At 45.7% G+C, this 21,421-nt stretch overlaps 1 protein-coding gene across 1 annotated transcript in view; it reads right to left on the minus strand.

Annotated features, from left to right (window-relative positions):
• The window catches only part of LOC140410623 (dihydropyrimidinase-related protein 5-like), a 116,145-nt gene that overhangs the window by 48,842 nt on the left and 45,882 nt on the right, over positions 1 to 21,421 (minus strand). Inside the window, exons 3-8 of the mRNA XM_072498939.1 lie at positions 20,128 to 20,307; positions 19,780 to 19,848; positions 16,511 to 16,555; positions 16,337 to 16,412; positions 4,891 to 5,047; positions 2,753 to 2,894 (exon numbers count right to left, since the gene is read on the minus strand). Of these exons, the coding sequence (XP_072355040.1) occupies positions 2,753 to 2,894; positions 4,891 to 5,047; positions 16,337 to 16,412; positions 16,511 to 16,555; positions 19,780 to 19,848; positions 20,128 to 20,307 (669 nt within the window). The remainder of the gene's footprint in view (positions 1 to 2,752; positions 2,895 to 4,890; positions 5,048 to 16,336; positions 16,413 to 16,510; positions 16,556 to 19,779; positions 19,849 to 20,127; positions 20,308 to 21,421) is intronic.

The following is a 21,421-nucleotide window of genomic DNA, read 5'->3' on the forward strand; positions in this document are numbered from 1 at the left end:
AGACCGGACCTGGTTATCTGTATACTCAGACACTTCAACATTGGCGTCACTACTCTGGAAGAGACCGGAAAACCAAGCGAAGGGCAGTTGCGGGAAGGTGGCTGTGGTTACACCTTCTGGAGAGGAAAACCTGAGGATTAGCCGAGTATACATGGAATTAGATTCAGCATCAAGAACAAGCTGGTCATCGGACTCTTGGGAGCTTCCTGCTAGCATTAACGAGGGCCTTGTGACCTTCCGTCTACAACTTGCTAAGAAACAGCAGGCAATGCCCAAGAGTGCCTACGCCTCAACCCTTGGTGCCAATTATGAGTCCAAAGAAGGTTTCTACTCCACTCTGGACACCATACTCTCCAACATTCCGAAGGAGGATGAGACCATCCTCCGAGGACTTTAGCATCAGAGTTGGAAAGGACTCCAAATTCTGGAAAAGAACCATTGAAAAGGAAGGAGTTGGGAATTTTAACTCTAATAGCGTTCTCCTGCTCATTAAATGTGCGGAACACCAGCTTGTCATCACTAACGCACTATTCTGCGAAAAAGACAAGTTCAAGACTTCCTGGAGACATCCTCAATCAAAGCACTGGCACATGATCGACTCCATCATCATCCGATTCCAAGATCAAAAGGATGCCTTCATCGCCAAAGTGATGATCAGTGCCGATGACTGAACAGACCACAGGCTCATCTGCTCTTCCATATCCATCAAACTTCACCAAAAGCAATGGAATATGAAGCAACAGCTCAGAAAAAAGATCAACATTGAGCAGCTTCAAGAGCCAAGCATGCTAGTGAACTTCCAAAAATATCTCCAAAATATCCAAAGCGTTAATTCTAATGGAGTGGAGGAAAATTCTAAGAGCTGAAGACAGCCATCATCTCAAGCCGTGAAGAAACCAACGGCTACTAGACAGGAAACACCAAGACTGGTTAGACGAGAATGACCATACAATACAGGACCTCATTGACAAGAGAAATTCATCAACATCCACCGACTCCTCCAATGACAAGATGTCGGTGACAGCCATCACCAACGGAAATAAAACAGAAACCTTTGAAATCAAGACTGGAGTCAAGCAGGGATGTGTCATTGCCCCCACCCTTTTCTCCATCTTCACTGCCATCATCCTTCACCTTGTTTAGAACAAGCTTCCCAGTGGAGTGGACATCATCTACAGGATGGACGGAAAACCTTTCAACCTCAACCGGTTGAAATCCAAGAAGAAAACAACATTGACATTGCTCATGGAACTTCAATATGTGGAAGACATTGTCACCTCCACTCTCTCAGAAGAGAATTTCCAAGCCACGCTTGACACATCCACAGAAGCATATCGAAGAATTGGTCTCAGCCTCAACGTCAAGAAGACTAATCCTTTACCAACCCACCACTGGGCAAGATCCGGTCCCTACCTCTATCACGATCAACGGTGAAACCCAACCAAATGTGGAACATTTCCCCTACCTGGGGAACCACCTCTCATCTAAGCGTGGCATCGTATCCAATCCGCGAGCGCCACTTTCGGACGCCTAAGGACAAGAGTCTTTGACAACCACAATATCCGTGCTGACACCAAGATCCTCATGTACACTCTTCTATACGGCTCAGGAACATGGAATACATATAGACGCCACCTCAAGGTCCCGGAGAGGTACCACTTCAATGCTGTCCGAGACAGATTCTCTGCATCAGCTGGAGGACAGGTGTACTAACATCAGCGAGCTTGAGGAGCACCAGCACTGAGGACTTGATCATCCAAAACCAAGTCCGCTGGGCCGACCATGTACTTAGGGTGTCAGAGTCCCAACTGACAAAACAAATCTTCTTTGCTCAGCTCAATGAAGGCTCCTGAACAAAAGCAGGACAAAGGAAGCGCTTCAAAGACATCTTGAAGGCTTACCTCAAGGAGGGGTTGGGGGTGGCACGGTTAGCACTGTTGCCTCACAGCACCAGGGACCCGGGTTCAATTCCAGCCTTGAGTGATTGTCTGTGTGGAGTTTGCACTCCCCCTTCTCACCACCCCACCCCCGTGTCTGGGTAAGTTTCCTCTGGGTGCTCCAGTTTCGTCCAACATTCCAAAGATGTTCAGGTTAGGTGGATTGGCCATGCTAAATTGCCCCTTAGTGTCCCAAGATAAGGTTAGATGGGGTTATGGGAATAGGGCGGGGGAGTGGGCCTGGATCTTTCAGAGGGTCGATGCAGACTCAATGGGCCGAATGGCCTCCTTCTGCACTGTAGAAATTCTATTTAAAAAAATAAATGCAACATAGATGTCAACGCCTGGGAGACCCTTGCTCCGAAGAGACCTACATCGAGGACCCTCCTGATTGAAGGGACACAATTGTTTGAGAACATTAGATAGCCATACAAGGACTCACAGAACCCATGACCAGTAACACGGAGTTCCTTAGCTGGATAATCATACTTGTTAGCGAGTGATCGGCAAAGATAAGGAGCCATACTTGAAAATTATGGATAACTGTCACATCACATCGAATTTCTGTTATTGTTGGACTGGTATAAGAAAACGTGGAGTGGGGGAAATGAGACATCATTCTGTTCCACTGTCACATTCTGAGGTATACAAATTCATAAGAAAAAGTAAAGAAAAGGTTTGATAACATTTCAAAATTTATGGTTTATGAATCAAAATGGTATTGTTAATAGTACTATTACCAAACCTTGTTGAACTCCCTAATGCAGACGTAATAGTAGTCAACATTAAAAATATCTTAGTAATGTCAAACATACCACTCCTTTCTCCCAGATAACAGTCATTCTGTCCTGCACTCCAGTAACACCGTGAGGAATTTTTGTAAAATCCTCCTTTCCTATAGCTTTTTGCTTGGTACTAAATGGGCGATGATCCGAAGAAACAACATTAATGGTATCACTAGGAAAAATAAAAGAATAGAAATAATTTCATTTTTCATTTCATTTCATAATATTTAACGAGTGTCGAACTGGAGTTTAGATATTAGGCACCATGCCAAGATTTAATATTGGATTCATGTTTTGGCCATTTTAATTTAAGGTTAATTTATGACAGAAAATATTATTCAGAGCTTTGTCCTTTCTTCAATATATATTTTTCTGCCCAACCTTCCACAGTAGATTTATGGTTTTCGTTTAAGCTGTTCATATAAAGAAATCCTCAGAGATTTTTCCACTCCAAAAACTATATCCTGAACAAATGATCATTTGACATAGTCTAGATTGGTCTAGCAGTTGACTCCCTCTTGTTTGGTGCTGATGTTAGACATTAAGTCTTAACAGTATCACCTAATTAAAACATCAATGCTATCATCCCCAAAAATGGCATTACCTCAAAATAATCATAGTGACTTACTGCACACAATGGCAAGACGTTTTGTTACGACTACTTGCACCTCAGTTACTTCAGATTTTCTGCTTGCTGTGCTTGAGTTAATTTGATAAAATGAACCCGCTGAGCTCTTAGAAGTTCACAGGAGCAGGGCCAAAAAATTATAACTGTCCCTGATGCATTTGTCTCTTTCAGAATTTGGCAAAGCACCTGAAAATCCCTAGCTGGTGTCCAGACACAAAGGCAAGTCTGAAGCACTTTACAGGCATTTTCAAACATTCTTTGAATCAAGTTTAATAATTTCCAAATTACATAATCTTCTAATAAAGTTTTTAAAATTTAATTTACATGATCTGGATATCACTGGCAAGGCTAATATTTATTGTCCATCCATAAATCCCCTCGAGAAGGTGGTGTGAAACGCCTTCTTGGACTATTGCAGTCTGTGAGGTGAAGACATTCTGATGGTACTTTTAGGTGTGGAGTTCCAGAACTTTGATCCACCAATAATGAAGAGCAGTGATCAAGTTAAGATGGTTCATGACTTGGAGAGGAAATTTGAAGCTGGTGTTGTTCCCTTGCACCGCCTGCCCTTGGCTTTCTAAGTTATGAAAGATTGGCAAGTGATGACGAAAAAGCCTTAGCAAGCTTCAGTGCATCTTGTAAACGGTGCATATTGAAGACACAGTGCTAGTGGCAGAGGGAGTGAAAATCTAAGATAATGGATCTCTAAAGGGTGCTAAATCAAGCAGGCTGCTTTGTCCCAGATGACATTGAGCATTTTTGAGTATTGACGGCACTGCACTAAGATTTGTGCTCGGTGGATGGTGGAAAGACTTTGGGGAGTAAAGAGGCATGCCTCTAATCGCAGAATTCCCAGCTTCTGACCGGCTCTAGTAGCCACAGTATTAATGTGGCTGGTTCAGTTAGGTTTCTGGTTAATGGTGACCCCAGGATGTAGACGGTGAGGATTTGACAATGATAGCACCACTGAATGAATGGGCGATAGTTAGACACTCTCTTGTTGGAGATGGTCATTAGTGGGCATTTGCATGGCATGAAAGTAACTTAACAGCCCAAATGTGAATGTTACGCAATTTTTGCTGTATGCAGGCGCAAACTGGCTCATTATCCAAGGAGCTTGAATGCCATGTTATAAAAAACATTTCTTGTTATATACTAATTTGGATAGAGTGGTTGAGAAAACTGTGGCAAAAAACAGGACGATAAAATGATGCTTTAATGTAACTGGAAGCTTTGAGAATAAAAAAACAGAGGTATCTGACTTCTTCGTTTTTGGCCATTGGCATTTAGTTTCTTACAAAACATTTCTTACATTTTAAATGTACCCTCTAAATTCTAATCCAGGTTATATTTATGGAATAACCAGAACTTTAAAAATACATTCCCCAATTTGTGAATTAATAATACTGAAATCAGTCAGGTAGAATAAATCATGATATGCACTGGCAATCTTCTAATCTATCTGACTAGAGTTTCATCAAAAATAGTATTCAAACTTTGGGCAAGCAGCTTAAAGAAAAAGCTTGTTACAGAAACTCACTTGGCTAGCAGGCTCATGAGGTAGTTAGGTGTGCTAGCATCCAGTCGGAGAGGAGGTGCAGTAACATGAGCAGCAGCATGAGACCAATCTGGATGGTAATAGCTTGATCCATTCAGAGTTGTGTGTGCTAAGGTTGTTTCCCCATATAGGACTTTGCCTTAAAAAAAAATTAAGAATTTAAAAACAGCTACCATAATGTATACTTCATTCACCTAATTATTGCTTACCAGTTAAATATACATTTTTCCTGTATTTACGTTCACTTCATGTCAGTTCTTACTTTCAATGCTCTGAAGCATTTTTAAAGTTTGGGTTAATCTAAATTGTTACACACAAGTTTTAACTTTTAAATCCACACACATTTTGGTATATTAGAGAGAATCTGTTTGAGGAAATTATTGTTGCTAAAGTAATCTTTTCCAGAGAAAACATTGGTGGAATTTTGATTATCAAATACAACCATTCAGTCAGGTACTCTGAAATTATGGATAAGGAGCATTGCAGTGCATATTTAAATAGCAAAAGATAGGCTGTGCCATTCAAACCTGACAAATCGCACTAAAGGTTGGTATGTAATTGAATGTAACTATTGCTAACATCACAGAATTGTAGAGGGAAGAAAGACGTAAAGGTTCCTGCGTTGGATTCTCCGATTTTGAGATTAAGTGCTGACGCCAGCGTGGGAACACTGGCATTTTGCGACCGAACGGTGCAAAACGGGCCACCGATCCTCTGTTTGGTGGGGGGCTAGGAGGCACGCAGCATAGAGCCACCGGCTCTAGCTGCGGATACGGCCGGAGAATTGCCGGATCTGTGGCTGCGCATGTGCACGGCGCTGGCCTGCAGCGGCCGCGCCGTGCAACATAGCGCCGGCCGCATGTGGACTCGGCCTGCCAAATAGTGATCCCCTTTGGCCATGCTCGCCACCCCTGGACCACGACTCGCCAAAGCACCCCCTTTTCGCGGATCGGCACCTCCCCGACTGTGGTACTGGGATAGGGGTTCAGGTGGGAGGCTTGGAATATTGATCATAGATATTGTGGGATCCAGGATTACTGGAGGATGCTGGAGATTAATGGGTGGGAGCTCTACTGGTACACTGTGGTGATTAAGGGCCACTGACACTCACAGGTGGAGGGTCAAAGCTGGTCTCATAATAACATCTTAATACCACCATCTGCCAACACAAAGTAATGGCACAGTAACAAACTAAAAGTGATAAAGAATCTGGATGGGAGGGATCGGAGTCCGTGTGGGAGGAGCCCAGGTTACAGTCCAGAGGTCCATTTTAGGGGCAGCCTCAATGTGCTTGCACTGAAAACATTCAGTCAGAGCTGATAGAAAAGAGGAACATTTCCTTGGGTAGCGCCTCCTCAATTGGAGCCACTGCCTTTTTTGGTAGAAAGACTGCAGGAATCCCCGACTTCACAATTCAGTCACTACATTTGAAATTCAACAGGGGGGTATGTGAGAGTAACAATGAAGGCAAGCCTTTGGGAAGCACAGTTGCTGCATAAGACCATAAGACATAGGAGCGGAAGTAAGGCCATTCGGCCCATTGAGTCCACTCCACCATTCAATCATGGCTGATTTCAAAGCATCTGTGCTAGATCATCAACAAAAGCCTGCGTATGCTTTATCCAATTGGCCAGGATCACAGGCCAAAGGGCATCCATGCATTGTTGAAGTGGTAGTTAAGTAAGGTTGATCAGCATACAGGATAATAGATTGCAGGAGTTCTTTTGGTGTGGTTGCACATTTCTTAATGGGTACTGTCTGACTTGGGACGCAATGCGGCCGATAAATCTCATGAAAGGCCTCTCGCGCGATTTATTCGGCTTGTTACGCCTTGCGAGGTCTAGCGGGATCTCCCAGATGATAGGGGGCCCCTGGGTGGTCGGGCTCTGGGCAAGGTGGTACCCTTGCATCCCCAATGCCACTCGGGCAGCATGGGGGAGCCTAGCCCAGCCTAGCACTGTGGCAGTGCCACCAGGGCAAGCTGGTAGTACCAGCCACCCTGGCACTTACCAGACTGGCAGAGGAACTGCCAGGGTACCAGTGCCAAGGTGACATTTTGCCTGTGCCCTGGCCTTGAGGTGGGGTGCTCGGTGGCCCCCTTGCAGGTGTTGGGTACCCCGATCTCTTCCTGCAATTACGAGCTCTGCTCGCTAGTGCAGGAAATGGGGCGAAGTGCGGCAACAGCGGGGCTTAACTCACCGAGGCCCTGAAATGAAGCAGAGTCTCGTTTAATAGAGGGGTTGTTCATGACGCTGCCGGCTTCGGGATACACCAGGCTCAACGCTTTAGACACGGGACTCTTTTCATTTCCGTTAAATCACCTATGTGTTCAAAGCTCTCTCAAGCTCAGAGATCGAGATGTAAAAGTGTCAGGGTTGGTATCGTGGCCACCTAGATGTGTGCATGTGCCTCAGCTGCCAGGCTGTTGCAAATAGTTATTAGCGCAGATTCAGTTCCGGGGCATGACTTTGTCTTTCTGTGTGAGAGTGGGAGGTCTACTTTATTTGCCGTGTTCATTAATATCTTGCATCAATCATTTCACTGGGAGAAGTGAGATTTAATAATGGGGCCTGTGGTCAATGCTGCCTTTATTACAATGCCCTGACTGAGGAGTAAAGGATCCTGTGCCACCTAGTCCAGCTTTGAGAGGAGGTGCAGCCTAAAATCCATGGTCCAGGAGAGCCCCCGCAACAACCAGAGGGTGATGATATTAGTCCCATCCCAAGGAGACAACTCACGCCCAAGATGGACCAAAAACAATTCTGCTATCTGGAGATGAGTGAAAGATACTGCCATCTGCACTTGTCAAGAGAGATGGTGCGTCACATCTGCCACCTTCTGCAGGAGGATCTAACACCTCAATGGACTAGGAGGATGCCCCCTGCCAGTATCCCTGAAGGTCACCACTGCATTCAATTTGCTGGTGGATCATTCTAGGGATCCACAGGGGACCTATGCAGCATTTCACAGTCCCCAGAATAAATATGTATCAAGGTGACAGATGCCCTCTACCGTAAGGCTCATAATTATGTGTTCACATTCAATGAAGCTAGTCAAGTGCCAGACTTCAGGTGTTTGCAGTTATCCCTAGTGTACAGGGTCCCATCGATTACACTTGTGGCATCGACTGCTCCAGTAACAGCCCTTGATATTCATCAACAGGAAAAGGTTCTACTCCATCAATGGTTTTTGGTTACCCCGCAGGAAGAGAGCTAATTTGGGGGGGTTGCCATTTCATTTGACGGCACTCATTTTAGGTATTTAGGGGTGCAGGTAGCGGGGGATTGGCTTGGCTTCATAAGTTAAACTTTACAAGTCTGGTGGGTAGAGTTAAGGTGGACCTACAGAGGTGGGATATCCTCCCTCTGTCCTAGGCAGGCCAAGTGCAGTCAGTGAAGATGAACATTTTGCCACGTTTTATGTTCCTATTCCAATGCTTGCCATTTTTTGTGCAAATGTCGTTGTTTGCGGGGGTGGAGAGGCTGATTTCATTCTTTATTTGGGCAGGTATGGTTGCTAGGATTCGTTGAACATTCCTGCAAAGGGACCTGCAGTCAGGGGTTTTGAAGTGACCAAGCTGGATCTACTACTATTGGGTAGCGAATGCAAAGAAGGTGTTGGGTTGATGTGGGGATCAGGAGGCAGGGTGGGTAAGGATGGAGTTGGGCTCATGTAAGGGAATGGGGCTGCGGGTGCTGGCGATGGCCTCGCTGCCGTCTGTTCATGGAAGTATTCAGGTAATCCGGTGGCGGTTGCGACGTTGAAAATCTGACGTCAATTTCAGCAGAATCTTAAATTAGGTAGGATGTCGAAGCGGTCGCCAATTTGTGATAATCATAGTTTTGAGCCGGCAAGACTGGATGCCAGTTTTGGGGCTGGGAGCATGGCATGGGGGACTTGTTTCTGGAGAGGTGGTTTGCGAGCCTGGAGGAGATGTCAGCGAAGTTTGGGTTTTCGCAGGCGGAAATCTTTAGATATCTGCAGGTGAGGGACTTTGCGAGCAAGGTTTTCCCGTCGTTTCCGGTAGCACCGCCTGTGCATCACTGTAAATACACAAGGGGTTAATGAGAACACACTACACCTAGCTAGACACCAGGGACATCATGACACACAGGCATTCAGCCAATAGGTCAGTTAAGATAGGACACGACCAATGGGTAGTCACGACACACCCAGACGTGACACTACCACAGGGGGGGCATTACACCAACCCATATAAAAGGACACAGCACACATGTTCAGTCTCTTTCCAGTGGAGACACTTAGTGAATACAGACAGTGTTGATTGAAACACATCACACCCACCACGTGGATTGTAGCAGACTGGTTAGTTAGTCTGAGTAGCTTAGCAGGATTAACAGGAGAGTCGAATCCAAGTAGGAGAATTGTTAATAGTTTAATAAATGTGTTAAAGCTATCTCCCAAGTCTGAACCTTCCTTTGTCAGAGTGTACATCAAGAGCATAACAAAACATGGTAGCAAGGAGTGACCTGTTGAATCCCTGTAGCTCAACTTAACAAATTTGTGACAACCAGCAACAGCACCCAGGCAAGATGATCGAGATTCTGGTTCCACAGCGGCTCAGGTACCACGGCAATCTCATTGCAAACTGGCGTGCATTCAGGCAAAGGTTTGAGATCTTCCTGGTAGCAGCCGACCTACAAGACATGGCTGATGCTGAAAAGACAGTGCTTCTGCTCACAATTGAGGGTGCAAATGCAGAACAAATCTTCAAAACCTTCAAGTACTCCAGAGGGCAAGTAAAGAGAGACTTCCAGACAGTCCTGGACAAGTTCGAACAATACCATGAGGAAAACACAAAAAAACCACAGACAACGGTAAAAGAGGCGCCAATACTAACCACGAGGCTGAGGGAGGCGAGCAACGAACGACAATTTTGATCGGGGCCATCTTGGAAACGGTGCCGCACATGCCCAGTTGAGAGAAGGGCGCAAAGTAAAGGAACAGCGACCTGCGCATGCGCAATCGCTTCCTACGCTCTATGTCACAAGCATCGTGAAAGACTCCACAGCGAGACAACTGCACGTCTCCACATAGAAAGTGACTCCATTGACACAAGCCTCCACAGCAAGCTCGTGGACAGCCTCCACGATAGAAGCAACACAAGACTCCAGAGCGCAGTCCTTGCATGAACAAGTAGTAATGACAGTCTCCAACGCGAGACCAATGCACGATTCCACACAGGGAACGCTGCAAGACTCCACAGAGGGAGAGACACAAGCCTCCACAGCGAGCTCGTGGACAGACTCCACGATGGAAGGAATGCAAGACTCCAGAGCGCAGTCCTTGCATGAACAAGATCATGAGGGTCTAGCAACCTCCTCTGAGCAACCAGCAGCAGACGATGCAAGTCTGCCACGCTCAAGTGAACAACAGAAAGACTATGACAGTCTGCCACGCTAAAGTGCACAGCAAGAAGACTATGACAGTCTACCACGCTCCAGTGAACAACAAAGCGACTATGACAGTCCACCCAGATTATTTGAGCCACCAGAAGAAGACTCTGACAGTCTACCTAGCTTAAGTGAACGACAAGAAGACACGGAGGCTCTACCCACTGTATGCGAGACAAGTGACGACGGCATCCCACTTCCCATACAAGATATGCAATGTGACAGACCTCAGCTAGTGTGTACAGAGGCACTCGACAATCACAGTGATCACTGGTGACACCACGTTAATTCAATCCTCATCCGCTCGAGCCTCTCCACAAGCAAATGCATTCCTGAACGTTTTGACTCCGGACGTGGAACATCAAGAAACCTCAGAAGATGCAAGTAAACCTGAAATGACTCCGGACGGGGAGCATCAAGAAACCAAAGCTGATTCAGGTGAACCAGAAAGGGCTCCAGACGGGGAGCATCGACAAGCCAAAACTGACTCAGCTGAAACAGACCAGACTCCAGATGGGGAGCATCGACAAGCCAAAACTGACTCAGGTGAAACAGACCAGACTCCAGACGTGGAGCATCGACAAGCCAAAGCTGATTCAAGTCAGCTGGACATGACTCCAGATGGGGAGCGCCGCGGAATCAGAGATGGTACGTTCAAGGAAACAGCAGATGCCACAAAGGACGCTGACACGAGTAACTGTGTGAAGGGCTCGTATTATAGATTACATAGAATTTACAGTGCAGAAGAAGCCATTCGGCCCATCGAGTCTGCACCGGCTCTTGGAAAGAGCACCCTACCCAAGTCCACACATTCACCCTATCCCCATAACCCAGTAACCCCACCCAGCACTAAGGGCAATTTTGGACACTAAGGGCAATTTAGCATGGCCAATCCACCTAACCTGCACATCTTTGGACTGTGGGAGGAAACCGGAGCACCCGGAGGAAACCCATGCAGACACGGGGAGAACGTGCAAACTCCGCACAGACAGTGACCCAGCAGGGAATCGAACCTGGGACCCTGGAGCTGTGAAACAATTGTGCTAACCACCATGCTACCGTGCTGCCCTTATCCATTATCCACAGAGTGTGGGCCTTGAGTGCAGCACACACAACAAAACCAACCAACACAACAACAACATCAAAGACAATAACAAGAAGCGTACCAGCGGCAACAACGTTGACAGCAAGCACGACAAAAACAACAACAATGGAACTATGACTGGTGCGACATGGTACAACTCTGCAAAAGCAGGACACTGTTACTGCTCAGCTCAGTACAATGACATACCATGGCAGGACGACACAAATTGCATACATCGCCACCACAAGCATAAAAAAAAGAGTCCACATCAGACAACAAAGTGATTTGGCCACTTCTTGCTTCCTTACGCACAGGGTCACTGACGGCGTTGACAAAGAAATGCCACCATCAACATCACCACCTCACCAACCAAACAAGAAAGACACTCAACCAGAATAATTAATGAACTTTGGATTCATATATATGATTTGGACTTATTGGTTCATAATCACGGTCATCATGATTTGTACATATCATCATTTATCGATCTATTTTGTTTCATTTTCTTTAACACTGTACAGAAAATATGTAACACGAAAAAAGGGGGGATGTGGTGATATGCATCACTGTAAATACACAAGGGGTTAATGTGAACACAGTAGACCTAGCTAGACACCAGAGGGAGCACCGGAGACATCATGACACACAGACATTCAACCAATAGGTCAGTAAGATAGGACACGACCAATGGGCAGTCACAACACACCCAGACGTGACACTACCACAGGGGGGGCATTACACCAACCATTATAAAAGGACACAGCACACGTGCTCAGTCTCTTTCCAGTGGAGACACGTAGTGAATACAGACAGGGTTGATTGAAACACATCACACCCACCACGTGGATTGTAGCAGACTGGTTAGTTAGTCTGAGCAGCTATAGCAGGAGAGTCGAATCCAAGTAGAAGAATTGTTAATAATTTAATAAATGTGTTAAAGCTTTGTCAGAGTGTACATCAAGGAAGCAGCTTATGCTACGTCAAGAGCATAACAAAATACCACCATCCTCACTGAGGCAACCCATCTCTACCACCCTCCCAGGCAGTGTGCTCCATATCACCCTCTGGGTAAAAAGGTTTTTCTTCAAATCCTCCTTATAACTCCTGTCCCTTACCTTGAACTTGTGTCCCCCTCATAACTGACCCTTCAACTAAGAGGAACAGCTACGCCCTCATAATCTTGTACACCTCGCTCAGGTTGTGCCTCCGTCTGCTCTGCTCCAGTGAAAATAACTCAAGCCTATCCAACCTCTCTTCATAACTTAAATGTTTCATCCCAAGCAACATCCTGGTGAATCGCCTCTGCACCCCCTCTAGTGCAATCACATCTTTCCTATAATGTGACGACCAGAATTGCACATAGCACTCCAGCTGCAGCCACACCAAATTTCTATACAACTCCAACATGACCTCCCTGCTTTTGTAATCTATGCCTCAAGTGATAAAGCCAAGTGTCCCATATGCCTTTTTCACCACCCTATTAATCTGCCCTTCTACTTCAGAGATCTATGAACAACACACCACGGTCCCTTTGTCCTCGGAACTTCCCAATGTCAGACCGTTCATTGAATACTTCCTTGTCACATTACTTCTTCCAAAGTGCATCACCTCACACTTTTCAGGGTTAAATTCCATCTGCCACTTTTCTGCCCATTGAACCATCCTCTCTATCTTTCTGTAATCCAAGACACTCAACCTCACAGATAATCAATCTTTGTGTCATCCGTAAACTTACTGATCATAACCCCCGACATAGTCATCCATGTAATTTATATAAGTGACAAATAATAGGGGACCCAGCACAGATCCCTGTGGTATGCCACTGGACAGACTTCCAGTCACTAAAGCAGCATCTGTCATCACCCACTGTCTCCTACAGATAAGCCAATTTTGAATCTACTGTATCACGTTAATCTGTATCCCAAGTGCATTTGCCTGCTTCATAAGTCTCATGTGGGACCTTGTCAAAGGCTTTGCTGAAATCCATGTAAACTATATCAACTGCACTACCTCATCTGCACACCTGGTCACATGCTCAAAAAATGCAATCAAATTTGTTAGGCATGGCCTCCCTCTGACAAAGCTGTGCTGACTATTCCTGATCAAACCGTACCTCTCCAAGTAGAGATAGATTCTCTCCTTCAGAATTTTCTTCAATAGTTTCCCTAACACTGACATGAATTCACTGGTTTGTAGTTCTCTGGCTTATATCTACAACCTTTCTTAAATAATGGGACAAATTAGCTGTTCTCCAGTCCTCTGGCACCTCCCCTGTGGCCAGAGAGGAATTCAAAATTTTGGTCAGAGTTCCTGAAATCTCCTCCCTCGCCTCCCACAGCGTCCCGGGACACAATTCATCAGGATCTGGAGATTTGTCCAATTTTAAGCCTACCAACAACTCCATTACCTTGTCACTCCCGATGACAATTTTCTCAAGAACCTCACAGTCTCGGAGTTCCATAACTACCTCCTCATTCTCTTGGGTGAAGACGACGTGAAGTATTTGTTCAACACCCTACCAATATCCTCTGGCTCCACCCACAGATTTCCCCCTTGTTCTCTAATCTCTTTTCCTGATTATCCTCTTCCAATTCATATACTTATAGATTATCTTGGTATTTTCCCTACTTTTACCAGCCAGAGCTTTCTCATATCCCCTCTTTGCTCTCCTAACTGTTTTCTTCAGCTCCATACTGTACTATTGTACTCCACTAATGCCTCCTTTGATTTGCTCGCCTTGTACATGCTAAAAGCCTCTCTTTCCTTCTCATCGTCTCCTGAATGTCTCTGGTCATCCATGGCTCTCTGGGCTTGTTACTCCTTCCTATTACCCTAGTGGGAACATGTTGAGCTTGTACACTTCCCATTTCCTTTTTGAATGCCCCTCCACAGCACTTCTGTAGATTTCCCCACAAGTAACTTTTTCCAGTCTACCTTGGCCAGATCCTGCCTTATTTTACGAAAATCCACTCTCGGTCAATCCAAAATCTTTTTTTGCAACTGGTCTATTTCTTTTCCATAACAAACTTAAATTGTACCATATTGTGGTTGCTGTCACCAAAATGCTCCCCCCACCAACACATCAACCAACGTGTCAGCCTGTTCCTGCCCCAGCGAACTCATCTCTTCCTATCTTGACTCCATATTCTCTCTTGTCCAGTCCCTTCCAAACTACATTCGCGATTCGTCCGATGCCCTACAACATATCAACAACTTCCAGTTCCCAGGTCCTAACCGCCTCCTCTTTACCATGGATGTCCAATCCCTTTATGCCTCCATTCCCCACCAGGACAGCCGGAGGGCGCTCTGCTTCTTCCTAAAACAATCCCCATCCACCAACACTCTCCCCCCATCTGGCTGAACTTATCCTCACACTCAACAATTTCTCCTTTAACATGTCTCATTTCCTGCAAACCAAAGATGTAGCTAAGGGTACCCGCATGGGTACCAGTTCTGCCTATCACTTCTTGGGGTATGTGGACCATTCTTGTTCCAGTCCTACTCTGGCCCCATCTCTGAACTCTTTTATCAGTACATAAACAACTGTTTTGGTGCCATGTTCTCATCTGGACCTGGAAAAATCTATTCATTTCGCTTCCAATTTGCACCCCTCTATCACCTTCACATGGTCCATCGCTGACACTTCCCTTCCTTGACCTTTCTATTTCAATTCTGGGGATAGACTGTACACTAATATCCATTACAAACACACCGACTCCCACAGCTATCTCGACTACAGCTCTTCACACCCCACATCCTGTAAGGACTCCATCCCATTTTCTCAGTTCCTTCGCCTCCATAGCATCTGTTCTGTTGATGCCACTTTCCAAAACAGTAATGCTGACATTCTTCCTTAATCGTGGCTTCCCACCCACTGTGGTCGACAGGGCTCTGATGTTTGTCCAACCCATCTCCCGTACCTCTGCCCTCACCACCTCCCTCCCAGAACCAAGATAGAGCCCCCCTTGTCCTCACTTTTCACCCCACCAGCCTCCCCATTGAAAGAATCATCCTCTGCCAGTTCCGCCAACTCCAGTGATTCCATCACCAAACATATCTTCCCCTCACTCCCCCTGTCAGCATTTTGCTGGGACTGTTCCCTCTGGGATACCAGGTCCACTGCTCCATCATCCCCAAGACATCACCCTCTTCCCATGCAATCACAGAAGGTGCAACACCTGCCCTTTACTACCCTGCTCACCATCTCAGACCCTAAACACTCTTTTCAAGTGAGGCAGCGCTTCACGTGCACCTCCTTCAATCTGGTCTATTGCATTCGCTGCTCCAGTGCAGTCTACTCTACATGGAGAGACTAAACACAGACTGGGTGATCGCTTTGCAGAACACCTCTAATCCGTCGGCAAGCAGGACCCAGACCTTTCTGTCACTTGCCATTTCAACTCACCATCCTGGTCTCACGTTCACATGTCCATCCTTGGCGTGCTGCAATGTTCTAGTGAAGCCCAGAGCACACTGGAGGAAGAGCGCCTCATCTTCTCATTAGGCACGCTACAGCCTGCCGGACTTAACATCGAGTTCAACAACTTCAGATTGTGGACTGTCTCCATCATCTGTACCCCATTTTTATTTCTATCGATTTATTTTTGTTTTCATTTCTCCAATTAATCTGTTTTCCCCTCCCCATTGTTAGCCTCCCCGAACTCCGCTTGAGCCAATTGTTCCTTGTTGCCCATTACACATTGCTCTCCTTTGTTCTACCATTCACACATTTTAATCTCTTGATGTGTCACTATCAGCACCCTTCTTAGCCCGAATCACCTTCATTTACATTTCTTTTATCTTCTGTCTTCGACATCTTTGTCTATCTCCACCTATCACTGACCCCCTACCCAGCCCTACTGCCCCACCCCGCCACTACAGTATAAATCTGAGCCCATTTCCAGTTCTCTCTAGCTTTGACGAACTTTACCTTGCATTCTTGCAGAAGCAATGATGTCACCTGCAGATTTGCTCGAGACATTAACCAAATATAACGGACAATGGGTCTGAAATTGGAAATTAACAGGAAACGTTAGATATGGAACTCAGCTGAAACACTGAAGAATATACACTTAAAACATAAATGTTGAACAGAAAAACTCACTCTATTAGCAATTGTGATGGCACGTTGTGTTGCTTCTGCCTCAAGCTGTATAAAGAAAGCAAGAAATATTTTAAATATTTTTCACACAGAAACAAAAGTATTTAGTGAAAAATAAATTAGACCAGCTCCTCCAATGAAATGTTTTTTAATTATAGCACAAGGTCTCAGAATAAACAAGATACAATGACAGAATATTAAAATAAAAAACTTTCACAGAGTCGCACACTGGCTGCTGTAACACAATTCTGGTGAACGTGTGTTTCCTGTGCAGTTTCTGACTATGCTGGGAAATTTAGCTGTGTGATTTAACAGAATGTCTATTAAAATCATGTTCCTTCATTTAAATTACCAAAACATGGAGACAAAAAAGGATTAATATTTTAATGTAAAATTTGCATTGCGAACTTACTGAAACAGAACCATTTTGATAGGCAAACTGATCTCAAACAGAAATTTATTCAACTTATTGTGAAGTTTTCATTAGCATTCCTTCAAAATGTAACAATTTCTATTTCGAGGACAAAACAGTTGCAAACACTTGCTAAAACCACTTTTGAAATTTGCCTTGAAATCAAAATCTGCCTTATCGTTAGAAACCTTTAATACATAATCACCAGCATCATACCAAACTGCTGACTGCTAACACAAAGCCAGATTGTACAATGCAATCCAGTTTCAGGAGGGGGCCCTCGCCACTAGGAGCATATTGAGAAACTCCTTTTAAGTAGTGAGGGGGTGGAAATGTAGCAAAATTAAACACAAGAACACAATTCGCATTTATCTAGCACCATTAGTATAGTAAAATGTTCCAAGGAACAAATTTGCAGGAATGAAATCAAATAAGTCTGCATTCTGACCCCCGGGGCAGATGAGCAAAAATCTGATCAAAGATGTAGGATTTAATGGAATACCTTAGATATGTAGAGTCAGAAATTTAGGGATACTGGATGCTTATGGAGCTGGAGATTACAGACATAGGGCCATACAGAAACTTATAATCCTCAAGAATGAGAATTTTAAAATGGTATTGCATAACTGGGAGCCAATGAGATCAGTTAGCAAAGGGGTGATGGGTGAATGGGACTTCGTGAGAGTTAGAGCATTTTGAATGACCTTAAGTTTATAAAGGATAGAATGTGGAAAAACAGTCAGTCTTAAATAGTCAAGTCTGGAGGTCGCAAAAGCATGGAGGACCGTTTCAGCAGCAGATGAACTGAGGCAGGGACAGGGTCGGGCTATATTATGGAGGTAGATATAGGTGGTGTTAGTGATGGCATGGATATGTGGTTGGAAGCCCACTTGGGGGGCCAAATATGAAACCAAGGTTCAAACAGTCTGGAAGTCTCCAAAGGACAGCATGTAAATGAGAAATATGTGGTATTAAAAGATAGATTCTTGGGGTACTCAGGGGCAGGAAGAGAAATCACTGTAGGTGTTTCTCTGGTTGCATGTAAGAATGGACGAGGTGAGTACAGTCCCACCCAGGTGGACAATGGTGGAGAGGCAATGGGCGGGATTCTTCCCTACCCGGCGGGACGGAGTGGCGTGAACCACTCCAGAGTCGGGCCGCCCCAAAAGGTGCGGAATCCTCCGCACCTGGAGGGGCTAGGACCGCACCTTTAGGGGCCGGCCGGCGTGGAAGGCCTTTGGCGCCACGCCAGCCGGGGCCAAAGGGCCTCCGCCAGCCGGTGCGGGTCCGCGCATGCGCAGGAGTGTCAGCGACTGCTGACGTCGTCCCCGCGCATGTGCAGGGGGGGTCACCTACGCGTTGGCCATGGCGGAGGAAAAGAGTGCCCCCATGGCACAGGCCAGCCCGCAGATCAGTGGGCCCCGATTGCAGGCCAGGCCACAGTGGAGGCAACCCCCCACCCCCCCGGGGGCCAGATCGCCCTGCCCCCCCACCCAAAGGACCCCTGCGCCCGCACGTGCCAGTAAGGGACCTGGTTCAATTTATGCCGGCGGGACTGGCATAGAAGCAGCGGGACCTCGGCCCATCGTGGGCTGGAGAATTGCCGGTGGGGGGGGCCCGCCAACCGGCGCCCCCCGATTCCCACCCCTGCCGAATCTCCGGTGCCGGAGAATTCGGTAGCCGGCGGAGGCGGGATTCACGCCGCGCCCCGGCGATTCTCCGACCTGGTGGGGGGGTCAGAGAATCCCACCCAATGGATCAACTATGTGATCAACCATGTCAGACGCTGCAGCCAGATTAAGATTATTTGCCTTTGTCATAGGAACATAGGATGTTATCTGTGACGTTAATAAGAACTGATTTGGTATTGTAGCAGGATGCAAACCTCATTGGAAGGATTAAAACATCAAATTCAGGGAAAGGTGACCACAGATCAGAGAGGTGACAAGTTCAAGGATTTTGGAGAGCAAAGGAAGGATGGAGATGAGATAGAGGTTCGGAGGGTTTCTTTTGAGAACAGTGAAGACGGCAGACTTGATGGGTAAGAGGCAGTACCTGAGGAGACAGAACCATTAACAGCATCAGCTAGCTTGGGGGCCTGGAAGGGAATTTGGGTGGCTCGCAGTTTAGTGGAAATAGGGTCAAAAGAACAGGAGGTGGATTTCATGGACAAGATCAACTCAGAGGTCATGAGGTAAGATAGGAGAGAAAACAAAGAAAGATGAAAATTTATAACCAGGGCAGAAGGGAAATCTTAGCAGAGGTTTGGCCTGGTCAGCTAGGGAAAGACAAGAAGCAATACAGTTAGTTAATTGGATGGTCTCAATTTTAGTGACAAAGTCCATGAACTCGTCATACTTGTTGCCAGGGATGAATAAAATGAGAACAACAGCTGGCTTCAATTTATGGGACAGGATTCTCGGATCCAAGTTCTCCCCACCACCACTGCCAGCGAGAATGGAGAACTTGGTGCTCAGCCAACCAGAGAATCTCCGTGGCGTGAACCGATGGAGAATTCCAGCCATGATTTTTCCTGCACCGAGACCCCAAAGCAATCAAAGGTATGCTTTCTTTTCTCTACATTTTTTCCAATGGTTATAAAACAGGGGCACATGACAGAAATCCCTAAATAATTAATGGAAAATCCATTTAAACTCATCAACGGTATTACTTCTTCATGAATTATTTGCTTTCAAATCACAGTACATTTTTACTTTTAAGCTTGCTACCTACTGGAAATGGTTTCTATTCACTTTAAAGTAACCCTGTTTTATAAATGTACACAAGGTTAATACAAATATAATTTCAGTTCTTTTTAAACAGACACATAATGTGCCTAAACCATTTTGAGGGGACAAACCTCCTCAGGTCTGCTGATGTCTAAACCCTCAGGCCCAGTGATTCCTAGTTCAAGGGCTTCTTTTGCACCCTGTAACACAAGAAAGAAGAAATAATGTCACACAGTCCCCACTTCAGAACTAAATTAGAGAGGAAGAATATTTAATTCCTATTCATTCACTTGCATTAGCTTTAATGCTACAATAGAATACACATAACATTGGGTTAATTAAAGCTTTCAATGCAATCTTAAATTAAAGTTGTGCCCTTGTGTAAAGTACAACTGAAAGATGACTTTGAACACTACTCATGTGTAATTTCAAACATTTTTCATTGTTGACAAGGCAGTTGTTTAAATGTGAACAATTACCTCTGCTACTAGCTCCCCATTTTCAGCATGGACACAAGGTATGGCACCAAGGCTTTTACAAGCTCGAAAAACTTGGTAAAGCTCATTGTCCCGCAGCATGTACTGGTCTTTATAGGTCATGTAGGCCTGGAAAGAATTCACTCCGTGTTCCTTCACTAGTTCCTCCATCTCAAGTTGCACCTGAATAATTTAAAAATAATTTAAAAAAAGATTTTGTCTAATGTGTGTTTAATTTTATCCATATTTATTTAAAACTCATCAACGGTATTAAAAGCATAAGAAATAGGAGCAGGAGAATGGCATTGGATCCCATGAGTCTGCTCGGTCATTCGATAAGATTGTGGTTCAACTTCCACATTACTTTTCTGCCCAACATCTATATAACATAATTCCCCTAGAGTCCAAGAATCGATTGATCACAGTCCTGAATGCAGAATCAGAGAAAGGTTACAGCACAAAAAGAGGCCATTTGGCTCATATTGTCCATGCCAGCCCGAGGACACCAAGGTGCCCTTTCTAATCCCACCTTTCTGCACCCGGCCCATAGCCCTGTATCTTACAGCACTTAAGGTGCAGATCCAGGTACTTTTGAAAAAGAGTTCCGATCTCTGCCTCCACCACCAACTCGGGTTGCGAATCCCAGATATCCACTACCCTCTGCATAAAAAGGTTCTTCCTCATGTCCGCTTTACACCGTCTGCCACTTATCTTGAATCTACATCTCCTGGCTGTAGAATTCTTCCCCAAAGGAAACAATTTTATCCTGCCCACCCTATCTCTTCCGCTCATAGTTTTGTACACCTCAATCAAGTCACCTCTCAGCCTTCTTTGTTCCAAGGAAAATAACCCCAAAATATCCAATCTCTCCTTGTAGCTACTTTTTTTTTTTTAGCCATGACAACTTTCTTGTAAGCCTCCTCTCGATGACAGCAGTCCAGAGCCCTCTGCGGTGGACAAATCCAAAGATTCACAACCATCTGAGGGAAGGAATTTCTCCCCATCTCAGCCTTAAATGACCAACCCCTTATCCTGAGACCTCTAGTTTTAGACTCTCTAGTCAGAGGGACAGGAGGAGAGAGCACGGCCGAGGGACAGAGATAGAGGAGGAGAGCGCGCGGCCGAGGGACAGAGGAGGAGAGCGCGCGGCCGAGGGACAGAGGAGGAGAGCGCGCGGCCGAGGGACAGAGGAGGAGAGCGCGCGGCCGAGGGACAGAGGAGGAGAACGCGCGGCCGAGGGACAGAGGAGGAGAACGCGCGGCCGAGGGACAGAGGAGGAGAACGCGCGGCCGAGGGA

This window comes from Scyliorhinus torazame, chromosome 4, assembly GCF_047496885.1.
Source record: "Scyliorhinus torazame isolate Kashiwa2021f chromosome 4, sScyTor2.1, whole genome shotgun sequence".
NCBI lineage: Eukaryota > Metazoa > Chordata > Chondrichthyes > Carcharhiniformes > Scyliorhinidae > Scyliorhinus > Scyliorhinus torazame.